We start from the raw sequence: 24,168 nt of genomic DNA, 5'->3' as shown, positions 1-24,168 counted from the left end.
CTTCGGTTATACGTCTTGATCTATTAAAAGATACATTGTCTTATTCAGTACAAGAGGTTCTTTTATGTCTATTTCTGATGTAAATTGATTATGATATATTTTTAGTATGTAATTGAAGACTTATTTAATGTCAGATCATCATATGCATATAGATTCTATATGTTCACAACAGTGGACATGACAACATAGAAGTCCAGTGCTTGATAGATAATGAACATATTGGTAACAAAAATGAAGCACATGAAAATATACAAATATACTCCGTACAATTGTACAACACAAACATACAGACAAAAATAGATACAGGAAATAGGAGATTAGCTGATTTTACTACTTACCAAGAAGATGTGGTATCACAACCAGAATTCTTGAAAGAAGTGTTGCCAGAAGATAATCAAGAGTTATCAAAAGAAACAGCTGAACTGGTTAAAAGGTACAAAGATTGTTTTGTTGAATTCAATGGATTAGGAGTAGTAGAAAAAGTATATCATGAAATAAAAACAACCACAGAAGTACCAGTGAGATCAAAACCGTACCGTTTGACCTTGGATGAAGAAGAAAGCCTAAGAGAGGAGCTAGACAATTTACTCAAGCTAAATATTATTAAACCAAGCAAGAGAGAAAAGTATTGCGCTCCTATATTTTTTGTTCCAAAGAAAAATGGGAAGTTCAGAATTGTAGTGAACTATACTCAGCTCAACAAGATAACAGAAAAGCAATCATATCCTATACCACACATAGAGGAAGTACTTGATTCGTTAGGTGGAGCTACAATCTTCTCCACCTTAGACACCGCACAGGGATTCTGGCAAATTCAGATGCATCCAGATAGTGTTGAAAAAACAGGTTTTGTATCAAAGTTTGGATGTTTTGAATTCAATGTGATGCCGTTCGGGCTGACAGGTGCCCCTTCTACATACCAAAGAATGATGACAAATATACTTCAAGAGTATATAGGAAAGTTTTTATATGTTTTTATAGATGATGTTATCATATATTCTAGAAACAAAAAAGCACATTTAGAACACTTAGAATTGGTATTTTAAGCCTGTAGAAAAGCCAACCTGCGTTTGCGCCTCGAAAAGTGTAATTTGATGAAGAAAAGAGTGGTATACTTGGGGCACGAAGTAGGTGAAGGACTTCGCCCCGCAGAAGAAAATATCAAGAAGATTTTGAAATTGAAGGAGCCCAAGAACCTTGATGAAGTGAGATCCCTATTGGGAATGACAGGTTATTTTCGTAGATTTATAGAAGATTATAGTTCCAAGTGCCAACCATTAGTTAAGTTGATGAAGAAAAATGCACAATCTGAATGGACCCAGGAACAACAAGATTCATTTAATTACTTGATGAGCACCTTGATCTCACCACCAATATTATCATATCCGATCAGTGATCAAATCAAGATAAATACAACTGATGTAAGTTACAAGGGTTTAGGTGCAATTTTGTCTCAGTCTCCAGAGGGAAGTAATGAGAATGAAACAATAATTAGCTATGGATCGAAATCACTTGACAACACCCAACTCAATTACACAACATCTCATCTTGAAGCGTTATGTATCATCTGGGCTGTGAATAGATATACAGTGGTTACATTAAGTGTCCCATAAAACTCATTTGTAAGCATAAATTAATATATTTTCGTCGTATTGACCTTGTGTTAGTATCAGAAAAAGCACATTTTTCTGCTGGTTACTTCAATTTCTCTATTTAGTAAGGGATATCATTTTGGACAACTTAGGTAAAAAATGACGTAGCGTTTTCAAAAAAATTTCCTGCAAAACCTGAATACCTTATTTTCTTCGGCGAATAAGCATTCTCAATCGTGCGTTTTCCACATTCTTCGGCAGATTCTAGCACAACCTACCCAACTACATATAAATACGGCAAGCTTTTCAGAAAAAAAACTCTCTTTTCTTCATTCTATATAAATACCTTTTCTCCTTATTATCATGCCTTACAGCCTCCCGTACGATAAACGAAACAATGTCAAGTCTGCACTTTTATCTGGCAAATCGATTCGTCAGGTCTCAAAACTAACAGGTGTTACCAAATTAACAGTTTCTCGTATTAGAAAAGAGTTGCCAGAAATGAAGACTTGCACTGATACCGGTAGACCATCAAAAGTAGGTCATCTTACGGCTTGTTTGCTACGAGTGAAAGTCCGAACTGGAGCATTGAAGAATGTCAAAGAAGTCGAAACTTGACTGTCTGGACAGGGTATTGCTTTGACGTATAGTGGAACAGTCTCTCTGATGAAAAGGGTAGGACTATACTCAAAGCTTAAGCAGAAGAAAATTTTTCTGAGAGTTTCTCACCTTTCGAAGAAATACAAATGAGCCTTAAAATATTGTAACTGGTCCGCAAATGAGTGGAAGAGTGTCATTCTTACTGACAAGACGAAGGTCAATCTTTGGGGATCAGATGGTGCAACATACACTTGGCTACAGCAAGGGTTTAAAGCAAAGCCCAATAACTACAAGCTATTGCTCAAGTATGGAGGTGGCTCTCTGATGATATGGGGGTGCATGACATCTTCCGGAGTAGGATATGCCTCTCGAGTGCTTCAAAAGACAATGGATGCCGATTGCTATTTGGAGATTCTATTTGGAAATTCTAGGGTCGTCATACCTCGATACATTGGAGTATTATAGTATGGATCCATAAAAACCTATCTTTCAACAAGACAACGACCCAAAACAGAAAGCAAAGGCTACCATTTCTTGGCTCAAAGCCCACAAAGTCAACTTTATTGCTGACTGGCCACCTAACAGTTCCGACTTGAACCCAATAGAGCATCTTTGGAAACAGTCAAAGTGCAGGCTAGCTGGATATGATACAAAACCAAAAAATCTGGACGAATTTTGGTCAAGGGTCGAAAAAGAATGGTACAAATTTCGCAAAGGTGACATGGAGGCATACTATAGCAGCATGCCTCAACGTATAGAAGCATTCATCAAAGCAAAGGGCGGTTATACTAAATTTTGAGCATTTCAAATAAAGAGTAAATTTTGATGAAACACAAATTTTCTCTCTTTTAAAAATGAAGCACTGTTATCCTTACTGTCAATGCCTAATTGATCTATGTGCCAAGTCTCAGAAGGACCGACCGAGTTTTTGTAGAGAAGGGTAAAAAAACAGGTTTTATGGGACACTTAGTGTAACCACTGTATCTTCCCGGCACATCCGTGCATATTGACTTGAGCATATATTGAGGATTGAGTGAGACAGTTCCACAATGTTGAATCCATAAATCAGAGTTCGTCTGAAACTGCATATTTAATTGATTTATGATTTGAGCATTATTGGCATGTGTTTCTTGGAAAGCGATAATGTCAATGTCTAAGGAGCGAAGATATCGTATAAAAAGTTTTTATTGAGAGGGATTGGAGGTTTTTCGTAGGCTGCGACAGTTGAGTGTCGCAACTCTTATTTTACATGTGTTGGACATATTTAATGGATACTGTAGTTGTTTAGAGTTGGTCGCTAAGACCACCTTGTCCTAGTTCCATAGTCGGAGCTGAATTCATAACGGCTAATTGTACTTCTGGGAATTGAAAACCTGCATTGGTCATGGTTCTTTCACCTAACAAGCCAACCCACAAAATGACATCCTCCAAAGGGCGTCGTAACAACGATAATTTACCCAGAACTTGGTCGCAAGTAGCGGCTAGAACTATTGTGTCTGCTAACCAGTCGTCATCATTGGCTGCCATAGCTTCATCTGCACGCACTTCTGGTTCTTCCCAGTCGAAGTATGCTAGTACCAACACTCTTTCTTCAGGCACTATTACATCTTATATTGTCGGTTTAGAGAAAGATAGTGTATTGATTGATATCACCAACATTTATGATGTGAATGGCCTTAGACAGTTTCTTGGGTCACTTAATACCCATAAAGAGTATTATTTCTTTGACACTTTACTTTTTGAGCGCAAATATTTGCAGAGACGTTTTATTGAAACTTGCTGGGACATCAACTCAGAAGTATACAATAAGTTGATCAACACCGGTTTGCAGATGGAAGATAATAATATTATCAAAGGTTACCGCAGCTTGACCCAGAATGCGAAAATTGCTCGAGTTAAGGTTGAACGACTCCCTTTGATTCATCCTTCAACTCTCCGCGAACAAATAACCAAACGTTTTTCCCATTTTGGTGAAGTCCTAGATCTGGGATTTCATATGGACGGTGCTGTATTTTTCGGCCAGGGCTACGTCGTTCTTGACCTGAACAATCCTCACAAGTCTGAGCCTGAGCAACTTGGTCGAGTAGTGGATTGGCCCGAATTTGATCGTGAACTTCTGCTTACGTGGGATGAAATGCCCCAATTTTGTCGTTTTTGTCAAAAATCCGACCATTGTCGAGCAGATTGCATGGAACTCATTAATACTCGTCATTGTTATAACTGCAATGAGCGTGGCCATATCAGCCGTGATTGTCCTCGTCGTAGTCATGGATCAGGCCACCCTCCTAATAAGCGTATTGGGATCACAAAAGACAAGGCTAGTAGATCAGGATCCAACCTGCCCAATGAGCAACTGGTACAAAGTGCGAAGCCTAAGCAAATTGTCTCCTGCTGCATTGACTACCGTTCCTCGTAGTCAAATAGCAACCGAGACTATTCAAACATTTTCAAACGATATTACAGTAGTCGAGCATGAATTGATGGATCATGAAATGAAAGAGCAAGGAGATAGTGTAGTAGAAATCATTGACTCCGATGGAGAGGATGATGATGAATATCTTCAAAATATTTTAAGCAATAATCCAACCCAAGAAGCTTTGAACTTAGAAATGTTTATCCAGGAGCGTAAAAAGATCAAATTTAATCATGACGATGAGAGACATAGAGTGGTGCCTAATCATAATACAGGTGGATCTACAGGTACCTCTCCTGACTTTCAATAAGATAATCTATGCCTAAAAACTCTATGCAAATTGCCACCCTTAATTGTCGTGGCTTTACGAAAACTTCAGATCCTTACAAACAGTCCTTATTCATCCGCTTTCTACGTTCAACTAAATATGACATTCTATGCTTACAAGAAACACACGCATCTACACTTAATATACAGAAACAGCTCAACCTCAAGTTCCAGACTAAATCTAGTCTTTGGACAGAACACTGTGGCATTGTTTCCTTAAAATTTCAATTCTACCGATGGCCGCTTTCTCTTAGCGTCCGCCGTTCATGCCTCTGAACCCTCCATTCCTTTTATGTATATCCCCAATATTTATGCTCCTGCTCAGCGTAGTAGTCGATCCACATTCTTTCGCACGTTATCTTCCAATCAGCCATTAATGTCACATTTACAGTCAACGTCTTTGTCTATAATTATTGCTGGCGATTTCAACTATGACATTTACCGTAAATTCAATATTGATACGTGCTGGAATGATCTACTTCTTACTTCATTCCAAGATTGCTTTCAAAGTGATCCTCTTCCTACATTTGTTAGTACCACTGGTAGTCGCACACATATTGACTATATATTTTGCACTCTACCTCATGCTGACAATGTAATTTCTATGACTCAAAATTTTGTCAACTACAGTTGGACTGACCATGCCTTGCTTTCTATCAACTATCAACTGGTACACACTCCAGCTGGACCTGGTCCTTGGAAAGGTAATCCTAATCTTGCTCGACTATCTGCATATAGAAAAGGTTTGACAACACATATTGAGCAATACATGGATAACATCAACCGCTTGGATCCTGATTGCCCTTCAGCTCAAACTATTTGGAATGAATTGAAAGAACAAGTCAAAGTTTTTACTCGATCCTTCCAGATCGAGCGTAACAACTGGCAATCCAAATCTCTGAAAAAGCTTCAATCCAAACGCAAAAAATTTTACGAGATCATAAAAATACATCTATTTTATCATCTCTTTTACCAAAGGTAGAACAAATGATTACCATCTTGCAGGATGAATCGGCAGAAATAGAACATCTCAAAGCAGGCAAATTTTGGCAAAAAAAAGGTGAACGATCTCCTGGTCTTCTCAAAAAAACTTGCACAAGATAGGTCTACACAGCGAACAATACCAAAGCTCTTTGATCCCAATTCTAAACGATTGGTTACTAATACAGAAAGGAAGACAAAGGTGATGGTTGCCTTCTATAAGGCGCTATATCGTCCTGACAAGATCCAATCCTCTGATGTCAATACGCTTTTACAACGTACCAACAGCCAACGACTTACTAAAGAGCAAGTATCTACCCCTGAAAGTCCTATCACTTGGCTGGAGATATCGAAAGCAAGTAGACGCTCACCTCGTCAGAGTAGTCCTGGTAGCGATGGTTTGCCATACGAAATTCTAGGTATTTTACTTCGTGTTCCTTGTTTAAGGCAGCTGATTCTACAAGTATACAATGATGCCTTAGCTCATTCTTTATTCCCGAAATCATGGCTGCTATCACTTATGACTCTTTTGCCTAAGAAAAGTGATTTAACGCGGGCAGAGAACTATCGTCCTATCCAGTTGGTGAATACAGATAACAAGATCTTCACTCGGATAATCAACCACAGGATTATGACAGTAGCTACTACACTTATCAAAAGACATCAGCTAGGCTTTATGCCTGGTAGATATATTGCTGAGCATGGCTTGCTCACCCAAATAATAATGGAGAATGCAGCAGCAAACTACCGCCGACCAGACAAAGATCTTGGCATTCCTTTAGACCAAGAAAAGGCCTATGATTGTGTCAACCTTGGCTATCGCTTCAAGCATAATGATTTTAGTCAAGCTATCACCTTACCTGCTATCAAATTGCTTAGTTATGCTGATGACACTTTAGTTTTTATTCATAATATCCGTGACCTTCGCAGAATGCAGTTTTACTTGCAGACCTACAGTAAAGCATCCAATGCCAAGATTAACTACCATAAAGTGCGAGCAATCTCTCTCTCTGGCCATGTGATGATCTGACATTAAATAAGTCTTCAATTACATACTAAAATATATCATAATCAATTTACATCAGAAATAGACATAAAAGAACCTCTTGTACTGAATAAGACAAAGTATCTTTTAATAGATCAAGACTTATAACCGAAATCCATAATTTACATTATTTAATTAATTTAAAGTAGTCTATGATAATAGAGACTCAGTCATTTGCATGAACTCTACTACTACTTACTCCGACATCTCTTCATGTATAAATATGCTAGAATAATTTATAATCAAAAAGGAACAACAATAAAATTGTATAGAACAGTCTCAAAGTACCTACCTTTGTCATACAACTTTCTATTATCAGAATATCACACTATCCTTAATTGAGAAGTTAATTGGAGGACGATTACACCACTATCTCAACGAGAAATTAACTAACAAATAAGCCTTTCTATTGTATGAGATATAGCTATTTCAAAACTATTGTCAGTCATATAATGACCAAAAAGCCCAAGTATTATTCTTTAGAGTTTGGTGACCTAGGGCGTGGAGCGCAATTAGGTTGATAGGATTTATGGGGAGCAATGGCCTAATTTGGAGTATTTGGGAATAGGTTATGTAACCGCCGAGAACTATGCATTTTCATTGGCTCAAATTCTCCACCTACAACTGTATGGCCCCTGCCAACCAATAGACGCCAGTTTATACTTTATGCAAATAAATGATATCACTTTTCTTCATCTTTTAACATGAGCTTAACCGAAGACAATCCTCTTCCTTCAAGCGTCATTATAGTTAATGAGTCTACGCCACTTATTTCTCATGAGCAACAGTTAGCCGCCGGTCAATTGCATACAGATACTTCTTTCAGTCTCTCTCATTGCTTATCTTTTAGTCGAGACGAGCGTGCTCGAGAACAACAAATCATAGGACTTGGATCACTCGTCATGTCTTCGTTCTTGTTTGCAGGTGTATCTGTTATAGTCAAATGGCTAAATGCAGCTCATTATCCTAGCTTTCAAATTGTACTCGCACGTGCTTGTGTCCAGCTACCTTTAGGCTTGTTAGGTTGTCTTTTTACTTGGGTGAATCCATTTGGCAAGAAAGGAATACGACGATGGATCTTTTTTCGAGCATTGGCAAGTTCAGTTGCCTTGATTCTTTTTTTTCACAGTCTGACCCAGTTGCCTCTTCTTGATGCTACAGGTAAATAATGTTGAGATAGGACATGATACTTACTCAAATATAGTTATCTTCTTTGTTGGTCCAGTATTTAAAGTGATTATTGCTTGCATTGTTTTCAACGAGAGATTCTCAACCCTTGATGTGGTTTACATTCTTATATGCTTTGGAGGTCTTTTGTTAGTCGGCAAATCGAGTTCCATGACTAAGGCAGATGAATACGAGAGGTCATTTGCTGTTTCATGTGCATTAGCAGCGTCTTTGATGTCTGCTATGGCTTACATGACAGTCAAAAAAGTAGGCCAAGGAACGCATTTGATGGTGCATGTTGTGTATTTTGGATGGGTGACAATCTTGTTATGTTTGCCTGTAGTTTTGTTTGGATTACAAGACTTTAAAGCGCCTGTTCAGATTACTGGGCGTGAGTTTGTATGGATGGCAGGAATTGGTTTATTAGCTTTCTTTGGACAGTCTTTTATCAATATGGGGTAAGCAAATAGACTTTATAAATGGGAAAAGACAGTTGAATGTATTTCTATAGATTGAAAAAGGCGCCCATGGGACCAGGTATGTTTATTCAGTAAAAAGAGATCACTCATGTTTCGTTTAGTGACAGTCATGCGTACTGGTGATATCTTGTTTGCATTCTTATTTGGTGTTGGATTATTTAAAGAAATACCTGGAGTTTACACTATTCTTGGCACACTTATCATTGTCTGTATGACAACTTGCTTAAGCATGTATCGTTGGCATCGACAAGAACTAAAAGCAGCTGAAATTCGTCGGCGTAAATTAAGAGATAGACTTGTACAAAGACGCCAAGAAGAATAATACCCCCCCTATTACTTATATTTTTTATACATAAAGTTTTTTATTTTAATATACTGGGTTCACCAGGAATCCATTTACGAAGAGGTAAAGGCAAATTGACTGTACCATCAGGTGTTTGGTGTGTTTCCAAGAGAGCAATGATGGTACGAGGTACTGCCATAGCAGTGCCATTGAGTGTATGACAGTAATTCACCCAGTTCTCTTTAATATGCCAAGGCACGCGAGTATCTTTAGGACCTACGTTTTCTTTAAAGCCTTTTGACAAATATCGAACATCTAATCGACGTGTTTGATAGTCTGTACAATTTGAAGTAGAAGAAATCTAATTGAATGAGAAACATGACTGGGACTAATTATCCTGTTACCTCTCCCCAACCATTCTTTCCTGGCATCCAAGCTTCCATGTCATATTTTCTATAAGCACTAGCTCCTAATTCTTCTGTAGGCATATCTAGAATTCTAAAGCAGAGACCCAACTCGGTAAACATCTCCTCTTGTAAGGAGCGCATTTCTTCCATCATGGCCTCACTTTGTTCAGGTGTAGTGACAGCAAACAGCTCCACTTTAGAAAACTGGTGTACACGATACAACCCACGCTCTTCTGCTGATCCATGACCTGCTTCTGCTCTGAATGCATGGCTGAATCCCACAATGCGTCTAGGCAATTCATCTTCTTTAAACATTTTCTTTGCTGACAAGCCTGCTAATGGAATTTCGGCTGTACCTACAAGGCAAAGTGGAGGTGCAGTGGTGTTTGTTGTACTGGCTGTTGTCACATTGTAAATCTGAGAGGCTTCTTTCTTGCGTGGCTGGAACCCACATCCATAAGCAATGGAAGTACGGACCATATCAGGTGCCAACACAGGTGTAAATCCTTTGGACGCGGCTTTATGCATAGCGTACTGGATCAAGGCAAATTCAAGCCATGCACCGTAGTTTTTCAAGTAGTAAAATTTGCTACCAGTCACTAAAGCAGCTTGTTCAAAGTCGATCATGTCGAGTTTTTCTGCAATGTCAACATGGTCCATCAAAGGCGTTTGGAGCGTTGACATGCGTGGCTCACCTACTGTCTTGATGATCTTAGCGTTTGTCTCAGGGCCTAAGGGTGTATCCGCATGTGTATCGTTTGGAATTAGCAGAGCTTGTGCTGTCATGGCTTCTTCTACAGACACTAGTTTTTCTTCTACTTGACGGATCTGATCTTTCCATGCTTTGGCTTTACTGATGTGTTGATCTCGCTCTGCTTTTGTGGATGCTTCTCTGATCTGCGCATTGACTTGATCGCGTGCTTCTCTAAGCGTTTCAGAAGTTTGTTTGAGTTCCAGATGTTGTTGGTAAAGCTCTTTGAAGAGGAAAGCCGATTCAGGCTCATAGTTTCGAAGCTTCATGTTATTGGCTATAGTCTCTGTGTTATTGGCATAATATTGAAGGTTGAGTTGGGGTGGAATACGGTGGATATCAGTGTCTACTTTTGTAGAGGAAAAGCGAAGTCTAGGCAATAGAGTTCTGTTGATCTTGTTTTTAAGTTGGAGATGACAACACTGTCTTAACATGGTTTCATGTAAAAAGAAAAGGGGAGGAGGAGGGAGAGGGGGGGGGTACAGGGGATTAGCCTAAGAAAAAAAAAGTACCGGGCTGACTTGGGGCACAAAGAAAGGGGTTTTTTCTAACCGGACATGTATTTTGCCATAGCTTTGCATAGACGTACTTGACCAAGTCCACATGGACTAATTTATATGTTAATCCAATGTCTTTTTCAGTAAATCATTGTATCGATCCTTGGTTGGCAGAAGTCAGTTACAGCCTGGCTGATGGATATTGTCAGTTTATATATGCGTTAAAAGACAAGATTTTATTTGCTGTTGACTAACTTGGGGCCAGATAAACCGGATGTGATAAATGACACAGCATTAACTGTATAAAACAGCTGCTCAAATCAACCTTTGTTAATGAATGTTGTCTCGATCAACCCATGGACCAAACAAAAACGTAAAAAAGAAAAAACTCTTTCCTTTTAAACAAAGATACAGTTACATTCAAGTGACATTCAGATTTTGAAGCATAAATAAAAGAAATCTGTACTTGATAAAAGGCAAGTTTGCTAGCCAGTTTAAACAATTCCTTAAAGAAAACACTAATCATTTGAAGATACAGCCTATAGTAATAAACTAAAAGAAGAAGAAACGTTGAAGATAACTGAATGCAAAAGTTGAGTGGATACTGACAGTTTCTTAAAAGCAGAATTCTTTTTTCTTAGAAGCATACCATAGTAAAGCGTGGTACCACACTCATCTTTGCTCAGCTGTTATCGACTATGCATCCAAGAAAGTCAAGAATTATCCTACGAAATAGAACTAAGATATTCAATCTCTATGAAAAATTAGATACCACCTATTTTAATAAATAAAAGGACAAAAGTAAAGCTTTCGCTGCTTCTCCATTCGCTTTGATCACATCAATGTTTCGCAATGATAAAATATGTTTACTATGTCGATAGAAGACAACACATCTGTTTATCATTACTTACGCAAATGATAACAAGAGGCACTTTTACTCAAAATCCGTTTTTTCATGTTGTAGAAACATAGCCAATTTCGCTAAGAAAGTATGTTCCTTTGTTTCTTTCCTTACTTTACGTAGTATAAAGAATGTGTATGGCATTCCTCTTAGAAGCTAAGCTATTAAATAAAATAGTGCCGGAATTTCTATTTTGTAATGATGGACAATCGCAAAATGCACCCTTATTCCTAATGAATGCTTAAAAAGGTGTACGCAATATCCAGACTATAACAGTAAAAGAGAGAGAGAGAGAAAAAGGTGCCAATTTAGCCAATGGAGGTGAGGAAGTACGCGGGATTTGAACAGCTTGATGAATTAAACTAAAAAAGTCTCCTTTCTTTGTGTATCCAATGTATGCTTCTACAACACATACTTTTCACACGACCGAATACAGCTCTCATAACCCACCTTGGCAAAAACTGCTTTGGGTAAAACAAAACTATCCTGACAATTACGTTGATGACACATTCTTAGATGAGCTACAGAGAAACGGTATTGTACATCACTTTGTGATATGACTGACAAGTTCAAGTGAATGTAAGGACGTATGACTACTGGACGATGGTCTATGAATCAGGCATCATTACACAGCATATTAGCAGTGTTGTGATCTTTATAGCTGTTTTTATTTATTTACAAGATCACTCACTCTCTGGTAACCACTTGATCTGGACTGGATCCTTTTTGACAGGTGTTGGTTATATTTTTTGGGACTTGAGGATCAGAAACATGAACGAACTAAAGCGTAAATAGCTTTATTTTATATAGAGTGACTTATGATATTGAATAGGCCAGCGAGTTGTCAAAAGTGCATTTTTCTTCTTTATTACTTTGTTGGGTCTTTCGCCTATCTTGAAGACATTGACAAGTCAAATAAGTGATGATACCATTTATGCACTGACTGTGTGCTGCTTCCTTGCTAATATTTTATTTCACGACTATACGACTCAAGTCAAGTAATGTTGTTTTCATTCTTATGTAATTGAGACTGATGGATCCATAGAATACCTGGCTCATTGTCAACCAACGCAGCCATTTTTGCTTCTGTATTACTCGCTTCAAGATTAGATACGAATGTGGATGTGTTTGCGTTCCTGTCATTTGCAGTCGAATGGTTTTCTTTATTTCCAATCTTTCGAAGGCAATCCAAGGTACAGAGAACTAGCAATTGAACATTGCTGACAAGAGTGTAGGGTCTAGTTCAGATAAGCCTGACAGTGACAATGCTACTTGCCTGTGTCTTACTGTTCATTCGTATTTCAAAAGCCGTTGTGTTTCTGTACATGCTGGGCTTTTGCTTTCTCACTTTTGTTTGTCCTTACTGGCTAATTTTTATCCAGAAATATAAAAAGTAAGTCTATAGAAAGAAACACACAAGACTGACTTTTCAAGTGAAATCCATGGTCCTTGGGACGAAGCAAGGCCTCGCCTACAAAGACCAAGGCGTAACATGTATAGTAGAAAAAAAGTCAATGCATAAAGTTTATTTTAACCATGAAGCATCATCATCAGATAATCTTCTCGAAGGTTTTTTAGGTGTTACTTTTGGTTTTTCATACAAGTGACACTACCAAGCAATATTAGAGAAAGACTTTAGAAAATAAAACACGAACCTTATGAGCGTGGCGATACCATAACATGTAGTTGTTCTTCTTTTTTCCGTTACAGACGGGTACATAGTGACGACATTGGTGACAAAGGCCTTCAATCATGTCACCTTTGCCCATACGTTGGTCTAAAGGCTTCATGAATGGTTTGCCAGAGACAGAAGAAATTCCATGACAAAACTGCTTGTGGTACCTAGTGGCTATCAAGTTAATAAAGCAATCACAAATACCACGACTTACCAATAAGCACTGTTTTTGAGCTGTAGCCATTTTCCAGGATGACAACTATCACAGTAGCCTTCCTTGAGATGACCTGTATAGCGAACCCATTTAGGTGTGTAATAGTCTCCATCATAACGAAGCTTTTGACGACGTGGCATACCTATCAAAGAGAGTGAATACATTAGATTTTTGTAGCCACAATTACCATCTGATACAAAGTGACTATTGGGCAACATATAGGATTGCTTCTCTTCTGTTGCTGTGATGATGGATGGTGGTGTAGGCACCATGGGGGAACTAGTATAAGGTATGCTATCGTTCTCTTGAGTGGGAATATACGATGGATAGAGCATATGTGTGTTGCTGCCATGACTATCACAAGCAGTAAACCCATTGAGTTCACGAACAGACTTGGTTCGTTTACGATAGATACTTGATGGAGCCCAAGGATCTGTGCTGATTGGAATAGGTTCACTGAAACTAGGTACAATAGTAGGTGACACATCTTCTACACAGCGCTTTTTTGTTGCTTGACATATGGGCGTGTTGGAAGCATGAGAGACAAGCGTGTCTTTTGAAAATGTGTTTTGTTGCCAGCTGATTTGACATGGAGAGAACGATGTATCTGATGCTGGTAGGCTAAAATAAGTAAGGGTGGGCTGAACTTGATAAGGATGCATGGGAGGTGGTGGATGGTACCCGAGTCCAAACTGACTTGTGGTTTCTGACTCTAGTTCCAGTGAAGAATAGCGTCGAAAGGGGTGGTTGAAAAGTATCACATCCTCTGTCACAATAGAGGACGAGGGTGATTCTGGATCGATTGTTGTGGCTACGAAAGTATCTGAATACTTGCGTTCGACAGCCTTATTACTTGTGCTGCCTATGTCTTTATCTAATGTATACAAAACTACATAAGTTAGTATGACTAAAGGTATTTACACCAAGTCATACATTACAGCTCAAGTCTTGGTTGAATTCATTCCATGGTACATCTGTTGAGTTTGATTGGTTTTTATCTTCCAAATAAACTTTTTGCCAACAAGTAGCAGCAAACATGTCTTGATTATTAGAGTTCATTGTTGTTGTAAAAGGCATTTTCAAGAATGAATTAAAATAGGTCTATGTAAAAGTAAGAAAGAAAGAAAGAAAGAGAAAAGTTTGATTGAAGAAAGTGTAAGGATTATAAAAACCCGGCTAGTGTGACTATAGCATTGAGACACGAGAATAAGAAAAAAGTATAGATCAAAATCGTGTTATCCTCATTATTTTCAATGAAATTGTACCAGGGTCAGCTGGTTTGCAATGAAAAGACATATAGTTCAAATACAACTTTATTCTGGACAAATAAGTTAGATGGGTTCAATTGTTGAACAATGCGCTTTGCCGAAAACGGCTGTCAGATTACCGAAAATAAATATCCTCAAGCACATTTCAACTTGAATGTGAGTTATCTATTGTGTCCAGAAGGATATAAGCTACAGATGATAGACATTTAACTTTAGGGCCGGCAATTCATTCGGATGGCATATAATATATCTGTTTGTACATCCTCCCCTATATAGAACATTATTTCTGTACTATAACCCATTGTATGTTTCGTATGTTGCATAAAGTTACACATATGCAATTCTTAAATGTAAATTACTCACAAAACGAGATGAAACGATTTATTTTCATCCATTCAGTTTACTTTATTTTTGCGGTGTTTGCATCGGATTCTATTTTTTTTTATAAAAAAGGGGGTAAGGGAGAACAAAAGCAACGGAAACGTGTAAATCGCATGCAGGTAAAAGAAAAGGAGAGAAAAAAAGCAGAGAGAGAGAGAGAGAGAGAGAGAGAGAGAGAGAAAGAGAGAGAGACAAGTTGTGAAGAGAACAAAGTATATTTATTTGTGTAAATAGGATATTTAAAGCTAACTCAATCATCTCATTTCATTTTTATATATGCTTTAATAAAGAATGTTGATCTGCGCAGTCCATTTGACATGTCTAAAAACATAAACAATAATAAAATTGATTTGCAGTTATTTACTAAACTGTAGACGATTCTGGAGTGCAAAAAGATGTGAATAATGTCCTACAAAAATATCTCGGTTACACAAAAGCACAGACAAAAAAATTCCCTCTCCCCTCCTTTTGTAGAACCTAAGCATGCGTCTTTCAAATGGGCTGATAAACAGATGATACATATTTTTTCCAACAATGTCATAGCTGACAATCGAAAGACTTTTTGTCCTCGGTTCGAACCGCGTTATGGGTATACATGTTGAACCATACACTTGGTTAGATCGAGATTCGATCCTTTTTTAAAAGAAATGCGATTTATATAAAAATGCAAATGGAGGGGATATTTATAACAATGGATGTGTCATTACGTATATATTATATATAAATGCTGTGTGTGTATGTGTATATATATGTGAAATTATAAGAATTACTAAGAACAATATGGGTGCAAAGAAAAAAGGTAAAACTGTACAGAAAGGGAAATGATACGAAAGGTCGAGATCTTTTTTTTAGAGGCCAGAATCTTGAGTTATAAATCAAGGCACTTTGTATTCAATTCGTGAGCAAAGTCCATGATGAGTATTTTTCTATCTTGACTGGCACTACAATACACATGAGTATCTACACTATATAGAAGCCTGCTTACCTTATAATACGCTTCTTATCAAAATGAACGTCAAAGATCCAGCTTGAATGCCCACTTTGGAAATTCAAAAGACAGGCTCCTGAACTATTTTACAACATAAATCATGGGTTTGCTTGCTTCGTACGACTTACTTTGTATCCCAAACACGAATACTCTGATCATAACTAGCGCTTACGATCTTTTCGCCATCAAAACGAAGTGTTCGAACAAGCCCTGAATGTCCTTCAAAGACCATGGTGCATAAACCTGTCTAAAAAAATAAAATAAAATGTCAACTTGAGTTATTTTACATAGGCTATCGTACCTCCGCATCCCAAACACGAATTGTATGATCGTTGGATCCGCTCACGATTCTTTTACCATCAAATTCGACGCAAGCTAAACCATGTTTATGACCAGCAAATTCACGAATCAAGTTGCCTGTAGATACCTCCCAAAGTTTAATGACTGCGTCACTTGAGGCCGAAACGAGGTAATCACCCTTGAACTGAATAGCATTGACAGGACCATGGTGACCCATAATCATGCGAATGGGTTGGAAGGTACTGCTACTCCAAATACGAACAGAAGCGTCTTTTGATGAGCTAATAATATAACGATGATCAAATGAGACATCAGATACACCAGAAGAATGACCCTATGAGCTATTGGTGAATTGTTCCTAAAAAGTGACAAGTGGCTTACATGAAGTCTACCCCTGATACGTTTTGTTCTCATACTCCAAATGATAACAGTATGATCAGAAGAACCAGACACGATCACCTCATCATTATATTTCAAGCAAAGAACACTGCCTTGATGGCCTTCCAGTGTATCTGTGCACTGGTATTGGTGTAAATCCCATATCTTGATAGTACGATCTCGACTTCCAGTCACAATCTTTTCATCGTCAAACTGTAAGCAATAAACACTATCTAGATGACCAATTAAGTAATGAGAAGCCACTTTACCAATCTGCCAGCGTTTCTCAAGTTGGTAGCGCTGCTTAAACCAATAATACCAGCTTTGTTCTTCTTCTGTCAGATAGTCAATCGTGGGTGGAATTTTGAGCCGCCAATTGCTTTCTATCATGCGCAGTTTCCATAATTCGTCCACATAAAACAAGTTGGCCCATGCGCGGCTTACTTTAGGCACCACAAGCAATGTATTGAAATCGACAAGCGAGATGATATAGATGCAAAGTTCAGCTGGCAATTTCTGTGTAAAATCTATCAAGCGTGTTGGCCATTTTTTTTTTTTTTTTTTTTACTTGTTTTTTTTAAGTACCTATTCTTTTCTTGGGTGTCATATTTTGTTTCATTTCGGGTTTGTAACTATGGTAATACATGACACGCTTACAAGGCGAATGAGGTCGGTTTGAGTATTCTCTTTTAATATAAGGTGTAGGATAAGGTGCTGATGAGCGTTGGGTTCGATTGTATTGAGTGGTTTCAAGCGGTGGTGCTATTGGAATGCCGTAATTACTGTTCATGTTGTGATTGTGATGAGGTATAGAGTGGTTGATGCAATAGAATAAAATAGCCTAATGGCGTATTTTATAGATTGACAGAATCTACAACAAAGAAATATAGTTTGATATGCTGCAAAAGAAATAAGAAAAAAAAAAAGAATCTTTCTTCCCCTCAAGTGGTCAATAAAACAAGAAGGAAAGGAGAAAGGAAAAAAAAAAAAAAGATGTCATTCTTATACACTGCTATTCGAAAAAGAAAAGATGTTTTCTTCAAGTCCAAAATGGGTAATTTTTCAGAAGATAAAACGTCACGTGCAAGTAAGAAAAAGTAAACATGAACGGTTTACATACGCAATCGCCCTTTTGTTCGTATATTCCAATCCAAAGACTGGATGCTACACTGTAAAGTCTTTTTTTTGGATCAAAGTGGGCTCTCTAAGCCAAGAAAGAAGTAAAAGCAGGTGTAACTTTACAAAGCAAAATGTTGTAGTTTAAGCGCCATTTTTAAATACAAAAGGGTCGTCCTAACAAAGCATAATTTTACTGCTGGATTTGTGCAATGTTTTTATTGTCAATTGTAACCTTCCATTTCAAACAGAATCAAGAAAAACAACCATATTTGCTTTTATGAAAACATGTTTCCAGTATGAAAAAAAAGGGTAATTTCATCCTTAAAAAAAGCTAATTTTAAATGGTTGAAGCGTATAACTAATGCAATTTATTTTTGAGAGAGAACGCGAAGGCATCGGAACTGTTCTGAGAAAAAAGGGGTGCTATGACCAAATGTTAAGGAGGCAAAATCGGGCTTGTGCGCATTTATATTCCAGACTTGTTCTAAATTGGTTTAAAGAAGCAAGAAATATGTTATTATGATCTTGTTGTTGAATATCTTTTTAGTAAAACGCATTCTGTTTTACGGTAGCGCACAAGGACAAGATGCATCAGCATTTTTTTTAAGCAAGACGGAGATCAAGATTGTCATACTTTACTTTCGTCATCATTATTTACTCTTGTTCAAAAAAGAAATTCTCAAAAGGCGGTTTTTATTTTTTTCAAAGAGCGGTTTTTTTCTTTGACCTCCAGAATTTAACCACAAAGTTCAATTCAGAACTATCAATGGCTCTATCAAACAAGCTTGGATTGTATCAAATGATTGATAGGAATTGCATAACAAAGAAGATACAGAAGTTGATGTTGGTATATTTTGGCTGAACGCAGGGTTGTAGTGCTTTTCCAGTTTTTTAGCCTTTTTGTACATTTTCATCCAATTGATATCAAGCGTCTTGTTCTGTCGATATGCCTGAAATAGTGGCTGTAAGATAGATCTGATTTTATCATATCCAGTGGTATCTTATCCAACGGATCGGTATTGTTTTCTTGATTCAACCCATTTTTGATTTGTAAATAGCTTGGAAAATTAAAGCTAGCACCCAAAATGGAATTAAAACCTAAAGATATTACGCCTTTTTCATATATCTCTCAAGAATGATACCTTTCGCATTATTCAAGAGCCTTTCTTTCGACAACAGTAGCAACAGAACTATCTTCTTTTTTACATTTTGTTGTTCAGAGTCAGGAGCAGAGTCAGGAGTAGAACGAGCTACATCATTATTGAGCTTATCTAATTGATCTTTCATGTCCAGACATCTCAATTTTGAGTCATACTCAAACTGATAAGCAACGAACTGTCTGCCACAAGCTGCACCTCTTCTTATCGAATCTTATGCATCTCCTTCAAGTTGTTCAAGGTGGTTGTTTTCGTTTTTAGGTATAATTAAGTTCAAACAAGTTGTAACGCAAAAATAGAGTAAAATTGAATTGGAGGTATCGCACGTCTCTTAAAATATGAGTAGCAATCAATAAATTTGGCTTTTACACTCTTTTTTTTTTGTTACAAGGCTGCAAAGAACTTCATTATATCTCTTGGATATGCCATGAGTAGCATCTAAGCAAAAGGAATTGTTCAATACCATTTGTTCAATCCAATCAGGGGGATTGAAAACCCAAAATAAAAAGGTTGACAATGTTGTTGTATTCTTATGGTTTGCTGTTAAAAATGACATAATTTTTAGAAAATAAATGTGTCTCTAGCTAATTTATGAAAGAAACCATATCGTCCTAATCAAAACGATACAATCTTTTTTTTACCTAATGAAGTCGCATTATTCATTAAACTAGGGCATTGATAGTCTCATAAAACACACCTTTCTCAAACGATTGTAGGCATATTCAATGTTGGGCTTTCTAACACCATTACCCCACTCATTTACTTAACGCAAAACAGCTGTTCTAATATTTCTGCTGCTACCACCATCTCTTAAACCTTGTTCGATTATAAAAATTGTTTCTCTAGTCAAGGGTAAGTTCTAATATCGTCTTCTCTTCCAGGAACATGTATTATGTGTTTAGTCAAAAGTAGAGTTTGAACAACAGTACGATCATCCAAGCGGTTTTCTTATGCACCACACGCTTTCTTTCTTAAGAACCACTCTCTATCAGACATGTCCGCAGAGAAAAGGTAGCTAGAAAACACTTTATTCACTCCAAAAAGCAACCACTTTTGTATGAATATTCAAAATTATTTTCAATTGATCATTTTATAACAATCAACAGGTTTTGGTTTTTTTTTATCACAAAAAGACACCAGTAATTTATCAAATCAAAGATAAATGATTTATTTGTAAGAAAAAAGAACATTGCATAATAAAATGAAAACAATAGAAATACTAAAGAAAAAACTAATAGCAGCTATATTGTCAAAATGCTTCTTTTTGGACTAGGAACCGGAATGTTCGCCATTAATAAACGTATATTTATGCATTTAATATTTCTTTAAGACTGTCCCTTTTTAGCCACAGTTATATGAAACACCCCCTCTCTATATGGTACTCTGCGAATTTCAGTTTGAACATGTCCGGTAGGGGATGGTTCCTAAGAAAGAAAAGGGGTGGTTGTACATAAGAAGCCTGTCATCCAAATACTGAAAGATACTTAAAGTAGCCTGACATCCGGTTTTCTTGGGGTCTTTTTGACTTTATCTGACAGCTCTGAAGGGAGAGTATTTTTGGGCTCTATGAGATTCTCGAGTCTTGCCCATAACCAAATACATGGCTCTTCTCTTTCTTTTCTTGACCTACTTGCTCACACAAAGCTTACTAATGCAAGTAAGGCATTCCTCTCATTCATGAAAAGCGAGATAAACTGACGTATGAGTAATTTGATTGGTTGACATATTGATACTAAATAGGTAAACAAGAAAGCTTAATTTACTTTCAGGCAAAATAAGATAAAGTAAAAGCCATTAAAGGCAATTGTTAACCTGTCCACACTCAACCCTTCCTACCTCTATCGAATGAACTTTATCCGGTGACAGGAAATAAGTGGATTCAAGAAAAGTGTTAGAAACTGGAAAGTACCATGTTTTTCATATTGTCATCCGGAGACCCCAAAACGCTTTTGATCCAACTTTTTTTCATTCTCCACAAACCCTTGATGGGTTAAATAATGAGTTTTTTGCAGATGCCAAAACAATGGTACCTTTCAGTTACTGGACTCAAGAGAACATGTTTCAAACAAAATAAAAAAGGAGCCACTTTCATAATCTGGTTGTCGAGCAATGATCCAACAAAGAATGGTGCATTTGAGCTGTGTTTTGAGCATTTTTGCTCAAGACGCCATGTATATGTATTAGCAGTTAGTCTTTTTAAAGAATCCTATGCTATCTAGAGGGCCAAGGAATACAGAAAAGTGGAATCATAAGCATTTTTTAAGGTAAATATGGGTAAATGGGCATCAAACATTCAGAATAGTTTTGTTCGGAGATTGAAATAGAGCGATTCCAGTTATTCTTTTCGCTGTATCCGAAATCAAGTTTAACATGAGAACTGCATAAAGACGCAGTTTTATGGCTTTAGTGTAGTGGCAAAAGCTAAAGATCTTTTCCTTCAAGATCTACTAGTATAAAGAGAATAGTGACTCTATTAGTAAAGTATCGAGAAAATAAGCAAAAACGTTTACGAGATTTTTCGCTCATATCTCACTATTTTCATTAAAAAAAAACTTTCTTTTCTGAATCATTCGTTCCTCAAGAATTCTATACTATAAAACATGTGCAGTGGTTTATAGCAAAATGTACTAATTATATGAGCTTGTACTAGTGTCAAGTGCTTTTTTTTTCATTCTAAACATGAGTTATAACTATTTGATTTATCTTGCATTCAAAAAAAGGGGGGGGGAGCATTTATCTTATCGTTAAATATTAAAAGAAAATGTGTAATAATTTATTATGCATTAATTTAAAGAGCAGGAACAACACGGTCACAACCATAGGCACTACGACCAGCATTACAGTCACTGTAGGTCATACAACAACGAATACAGAAATCACCACTATCAGGTTCAATCAAATTGACGTAGTAACGGTAACCAGCACAGCTAGAACCAGGAGGAGAGCCAGAACCGTGGTTATCGTATTGACCTCCTTCATCCTTAGAACTCAAGTCGTACTTGGAGACATCAATGGTACCACGGACTTGAACGAAACCATCGTCCGTCTTGGTTTGGTAGCTAGCAGTTTGGATGAAACCGTCAGGGAAGAGACCGGCATTAGGAGCATTGACATTAGGCTTAGTACAGAAAGCAACAGCAGACTTTTCAGAATCAGCAATGGCATTAGTATCGACCTTACCATCGTTTTCGGCCTTGTTACCAGGAGAAGAAGGCAAGAACAAACAGAAGTCCTTGCTGGAACTGATTTGAACAACCTTACCAGTAGAAGAAGTACCAGAACCGCCACCAGAAGAGCCGGAAGAGCCACCGGGAGCAGTAGGACCGTTACAGACACCATTGATACAATCATCTTGACAGTCAGCTTGGTTCTTACAACAGTAACCACTGTAGCCATCACCATTGCCTAAACCATAAGATCCAGAAGTACAAGTGGTAGATGAACCGGAAGAACCGGAAGAACCGGAAGAGCCACCGGGAGCAGTAGGACCGTTACAGACACCACTGATACAATCATCTTGACAGTCAGCTTGGTTCTTACAACAGTAACCACTGTAGCCATCACCATTGCCTAAACCATAAGATCCAGAAGTACAAGTGGTAGATGAACCGGAAGAGCTGGAAGAACCGGAAGAGCTGGAAGAACCGGAAGAGCCACTAGGAGCAACGGGGCCGTTACAGACACCACTGATACAATCATCTAGACAGTCAGCTTGGTTCTTGCAACAGTAACCACTGTAGCCATCACCATTGCCTAGACCATAAGATCCAGAAGTACAAGAACTACCAGCACCAACAGGAACAGTGGTGCTCGATGTCTTAGGGGCACTATAGGACATGATTAGGTTAGCAACTATTTATCATTATATGATTATCTAATATACCTCAGACAGAGAATCTGATCAATGTATAAATTGGTACACTTGGAATTAACTAGAACATATTGTGAGTATATACATGCCAAGATGTCTCAAATAAACTTACTGGAAGGGTTCCATTTCTTGAGTTGGCTGGTGTAAATACCAAATTCACGAGCAATGACACTACACTATAAAAAGACAATGAGTTAGACACACACACACACATATAAAATATAAGTTTAGACTTACAGTATCACCTTGGAGAACAGTGTAAGTTTTATCACAAGAAACACTGTATGTCTTCATGGTGCTAGCAGCAGAAGCAGAGGAAACAAATGCCAATGCAGTACAGGCCAAGATTGAAAGGCGCATTTCGAACAAAGGAAAGGAAAGGAAAGGAAAATGAAAGAAAAAAAAGGTGTGATTGAATGATAAAAAACAAGATTACTTGTTTGTATTTATATCAAATCCTTGCAAAACAAAATGTTAATTTGACACGAGGTAAAATGTAACATCGAATTGAATAGGCTAAAAATGGTGCTGAAAAAGAAAAAAAATATCATATAGATAGATATAATTCATCACAATTTGTAGGTTTGCTATCATGACTATGCATTGTCGATTTTTTTTTTATTTTATCTCATTTTACCATTTCATTGTATCTGGGTGTTGTTTGAATTCTAAATAGTCTTTCAAGTCAAAGAAAGACAACTCAGTTTCGTTTTCTATATGGGGCAAAATGATGAACAAAAGCATTCTATTTTTGTAAAATCTTACCGATACCCTGCCATGCTAAGACAGCGGAATCGTCTGCCAAAATCAGCTTATCATCGTCTTCAACATTAATGATCAAGTTCATGGTCTATTAATAGCATTTTTAGTGGATTATGCTGAACAAATATATCAGTTTACCTTGTGTCCGTGGGCAACAGTGTAAACCTTAAGTGTATCTATTTTTAATCAATATTTCATACAAATTTAGACCCTCTCTTCTTATTTTGGGTTATTTTACCAAACTTGACGTTCAAATATGGCTTCCATCCAGGCTGTGAGTGAATTTCTAATAAACATGTGTTGGAGAATGTACAAGTAAGACTTACTTACTTTCTAAAACCATTTTTTTCAAGTCACCGACTGTACAAGTCTCGAGGTTAACGTGTTGCAAAACAAGGTTTTTACAGGTACGGTATTCAAAGTTCTTGATACAACGCACTGTTAAAGTGGCATCAGAAGAAGGCTTAGCGAGATTAGTGAGATCTTCAACGTTTGACATTGAGGGAATAAAGTAACAAAGACAAGAAAATCTTTTTTCTTCGAGAAAAAAAAGAAAGTTGGAAGATAATTCGACCAATCATTGGGTTCGGTAAAGGAAAGAATTCAGGCACT

The 24,168-nt window shown here is 37.4% G+C and overlaps 8 protein-coding genes across 8 annotated transcripts; 2 read left to right on the top strand and 6 right to left on the bottom strand.

The window, feature by feature from the left end:
• The first annotated feature begins 7,364 nt into the window (after positions 1-7,364).
• Positions 7,365-9,103, top strand: B0P05DRAFT_321905 (uncharacterized protein). Its single transcript, XM_051573530.1, has 4 exons — positions 7,365-8,119; positions 8,163-8,583; positions 8,637-8,662; positions 8,706-9,103. Exons 1-4 carry the CDS (start codon positions 7,663-7,665, stop codon positions 8,924-8,926), a joined length of 1,125 nt encoding a protein of 374 aa, XP_051429794.1. The 5' UTR covers positions 7,365-7,662; the 3' UTR covers positions 8,927-9,103.
• On the bottom strand, positions 8,988-10,525 carry B0P05DRAFT_563534 (uncharacterized protein). Its single transcript, XM_051580732.1, has one exon. The coding sequence runs from the start codon at positions 10,477-10,479 to the stop codon at positions 9,280-9,282; it is 1,200 nt and encodes a 399-aa protein (XP_051429793.1). The 5' UTR covers positions 10,480-10,525; the 3' UTR covers positions 8,988-9,279.
• Positions 10,526-11,835: 1,310 nt separating this feature from the next.
• B0P05DRAFT_480489 (phosphatidylinositol N-acetylglucosaminyltransferase subunit C) lies at positions 11,836-12,965 on the top strand (the record flags this gene model as incomplete). The annotated part of the gene is made up of 6 exons (XM_051575128.1): positions 11,836-11,977; positions 12,018-12,230; positions 12,276-12,441; positions 12,489-12,636; positions 12,691-12,836; positions 12,878-12,965. The coding sequence occupies 6 exons, from the start codon at positions 11,836-11,838 to the stop codon at positions 12,963-12,965; spliced, it is 903 nt and encodes a 300-aa protein (XP_051429792.1).
• On the bottom strand, positions 12,869-14,505 carry B0P05DRAFT_321789 (uncharacterized protein). Its single transcript, XM_051573529.1, has 5 exons — positions 14,271-14,505; positions 13,520-14,221; positions 13,333-13,474; positions 13,099-13,285; positions 12,869-13,052 (listed from the first exon to the last, which is right to left on the bottom strand). Exons 1-5 carry the CDS (start codon positions 14,407-14,409, stop codon positions 12,969-12,971), a joined length of 1,254 nt encoding a protein of 417 aa, XP_051429791.1. The 5' UTR covers positions 14,410-14,505; the 3' UTR covers positions 12,869-12,968.
• A 1,108-nt stretch (positions 14,506-15,613) lies between these two features.
• On the bottom strand, positions 15,614-17,616 carry B0P05DRAFT_563518 (WD40-repeat-containing domain protein). Its single transcript, XM_051580731.1, has 6 exons — positions 17,233-17,616; positions 16,651-17,174; positions 16,271-16,603; positions 16,098-16,216; positions 15,967-16,050; positions 15,614-15,922 (listed from the first exon to the last, which is right to left on the bottom strand). The coding sequence occupies exons 1-6, from the start codon at positions 17,435-17,437 to the stop codon at positions 15,850-15,852; spliced, it is 1,338 nt and encodes a 445-aa protein (XP_051429790.1). The 5' UTR covers positions 17,438-17,616; the 3' UTR covers positions 15,614-15,849.
• Positions 17,617-18,584: 968 nt separating this feature from the next.
• Positions 18,585-19,403, bottom strand: B0P05DRAFT_321688 (uncharacterized protein). Its single transcript, XM_051573528.1, has 3 exons — positions 19,387-19,403; positions 18,909-19,253; positions 18,585-18,864 (listed from the first exon to the last, which is right to left on the bottom strand). The coding sequence occupies exons 2-3, from the start codon at positions 19,051-19,053 to the stop codon at positions 18,677-18,679; spliced, it is 333 nt and encodes a 110-aa protein (XP_051429789.1). The 5' UTR covers positions 19,054-19,253; positions 19,387-19,403; the 3' UTR covers positions 18,585-18,676.
• Positions 19,404-21,619: 2,216 nt separating this feature from the next.
• B0P05DRAFT_500020 (uncharacterized protein) lies at positions 21,620-23,208 on the bottom strand. Its single transcript, XM_051575425.1, has 4 exons — positions 23,032-23,208; positions 22,907-22,970; positions 22,807-22,855; positions 21,620-22,750 (listed from the first exon to the last, which is right to left on the bottom strand). The coding sequence occupies exons 1-4, from the start codon at positions 23,152-23,154 to the stop codon at positions 21,712-21,714; spliced, it is 1,275 nt and encodes a 424-aa protein (XP_051429788.1). The 5' UTR covers positions 23,155-23,208; the 3' UTR covers positions 21,620-21,711.
• A 168-nt stretch (positions 23,209-23,376) lies between these two features.
• On the bottom strand, positions 23,377-24,098 carry B0P05DRAFT_563509 (uncharacterized protein). Its single transcript, XM_051580730.1, has 5 exons — positions 23,887-24,098; positions 23,795-23,842; positions 23,695-23,732; positions 23,560-23,644; positions 23,377-23,507 (listed from the first exon to the last, which is right to left on the bottom strand). The coding sequence occupies exons 1-5, from the start codon at positions 24,053-24,055 to the stop codon at positions 23,428-23,430; spliced, it is 420 nt and encodes a 139-aa protein (XP_051429787.1). The 5' UTR covers positions 24,056-24,098; the 3' UTR covers positions 23,377-23,427.
• Between the last annotated feature and the right edge of the window lie 70 nt (positions 24,099-24,168).

This window comes from Gilbertella persicaria (assembly GCF_025201335.1).
Source record: "Gilbertella persicaria strain CBS 190.32 chromosome Unknown B0P05scaffold_69, whole genome shotgun sequence".
Lineage (NCBI taxonomy): Eukaryota > Fungi > Mucoromycota > Mucoromycetes > Mucorales > Choanephoraceae > Gilbertella > Gilbertella persicaria.
The sequence above is the reverse complement of the archived record's forward strand: the minus strand, read 5'-3'. Positions and strand labels throughout refer to the sequence as shown.

Coding starts and splice junctions, on each gene's coding strand:
- B0P05DRAFT_500020 (XM_051575425.1), bottom strand. CDS start 23,154: ATGCGCCTTTCAATCTTGGCCTGTACTGCATTGGCATTTGTTTCCTCT. Junction 22,971..23,031: donor CTGTTCTCCAAGGTGATACT/GTAAGTCTAAAC, acceptor GTCTTTTTATAG/TGTAGTGTCATTGCTCGTGA. Junction 22,751..22,806: donor GATCAGATTCTCTGTCTGAG/GTATATTAGATA, acceptor CATGTCCTATAG/TGCCCCTAAGACATCGAGCA.
- B0P05DRAFT_321905 (XM_051573530.1), top strand. CDS start 7,663: ATGAGCTTAACCGAAGACAATCCTCTTCCTTCAAGCGTCATTATAGTT. Junction 8,584..8,636: donor CAGTCTTTTATCAATATGGG/GTAAGCAAATAG, acceptor GTATTTCTATAG/ATTGAAAAAGGCGCCCATGG. Junction 8,663..8,705: donor AAAGGCGCCCATGGGACCAG/GTATGTTTATTC, acceptor TGTTTCGTTTAG/TGACAGTCATGCGTACTGGT.
- B0P05DRAFT_321688 (XM_051573528.1), bottom strand. CDS start 19,053: ATGAAAGATCAATTAGATAAGCTCAATAATGATGTAGCTCGTTCTACT. Junction 18,865..18,908: donor GCTCTTGAATAATGCGAAAG/GTATCATTCTTG, acceptor TAATATCTTTAG/GTTTTAATTCCATTTTGGGT.
- B0P05DRAFT_563534 (XM_051580732.1), bottom strand. CDS start 10,479: ATGTTAAGACAGTGTTGTCATCTCCAACTTAAAAACAAGATCAACAGA.
- B0P05DRAFT_321789 (XM_051573529.1), bottom strand. CDS start 14,409: ATGCCTTTTACAACAACAATGAACTCTAATAATCAAGACATGTTTGCT. Junction 14,222..14,270: donor ATTCAACCAAGACTTGAGCT/GTAATGTATGAC, acceptor TAACTTATGTAG/TTTTGTATACATTAGATAAA. Junction 13,286..13,332: donor CTCAAAAACAGTGCTTATTG/GTAAGTCGTGGT, acceptor GATAGCCACTAG/GTACCACAAGCAGTTTTGTC.
- B0P05DRAFT_563518 (XM_051580731.1), bottom strand. CDS start 17,437: ATGAACAGTAATTACGGCATTCCAATAGCACCACCGCTTGAAACCACT. Junction 17,175..17,232: donor GACACCCAAGAAAAGAATAG/GTACTTAAAAAA, acceptor CACGCTTGATAG/ATTTTACACAGAAATTGCCA. Junction 16,217..16,270: donor TTCGTGTTTGGGATGCGGAG/GTACGATAGCCT, acceptor TTATTTTTTTAG/ACAGGTTTATGCACCATGGT.
- B0P05DRAFT_563509 (XM_051580730.1), bottom strand. CDS start 24,055: ATGTCAAACGTTGAAGATCTCACTAATCTCGCTAAGCCTTCTTCTGAT. Junction 23,843..23,886: donor GAAAAAAATGGTTTTAGAAA/GTAAGTAAGTCT, acceptor CATGTTTATTAG/AAATTCACTCACAGCCTGGA. Junction 23,645..23,694: donor CTGTTGCCCACGGACACAAG/GTAAACTGATAT, acceptor TGCTATTAATAG/ACCATGAACTTGATCATTAA.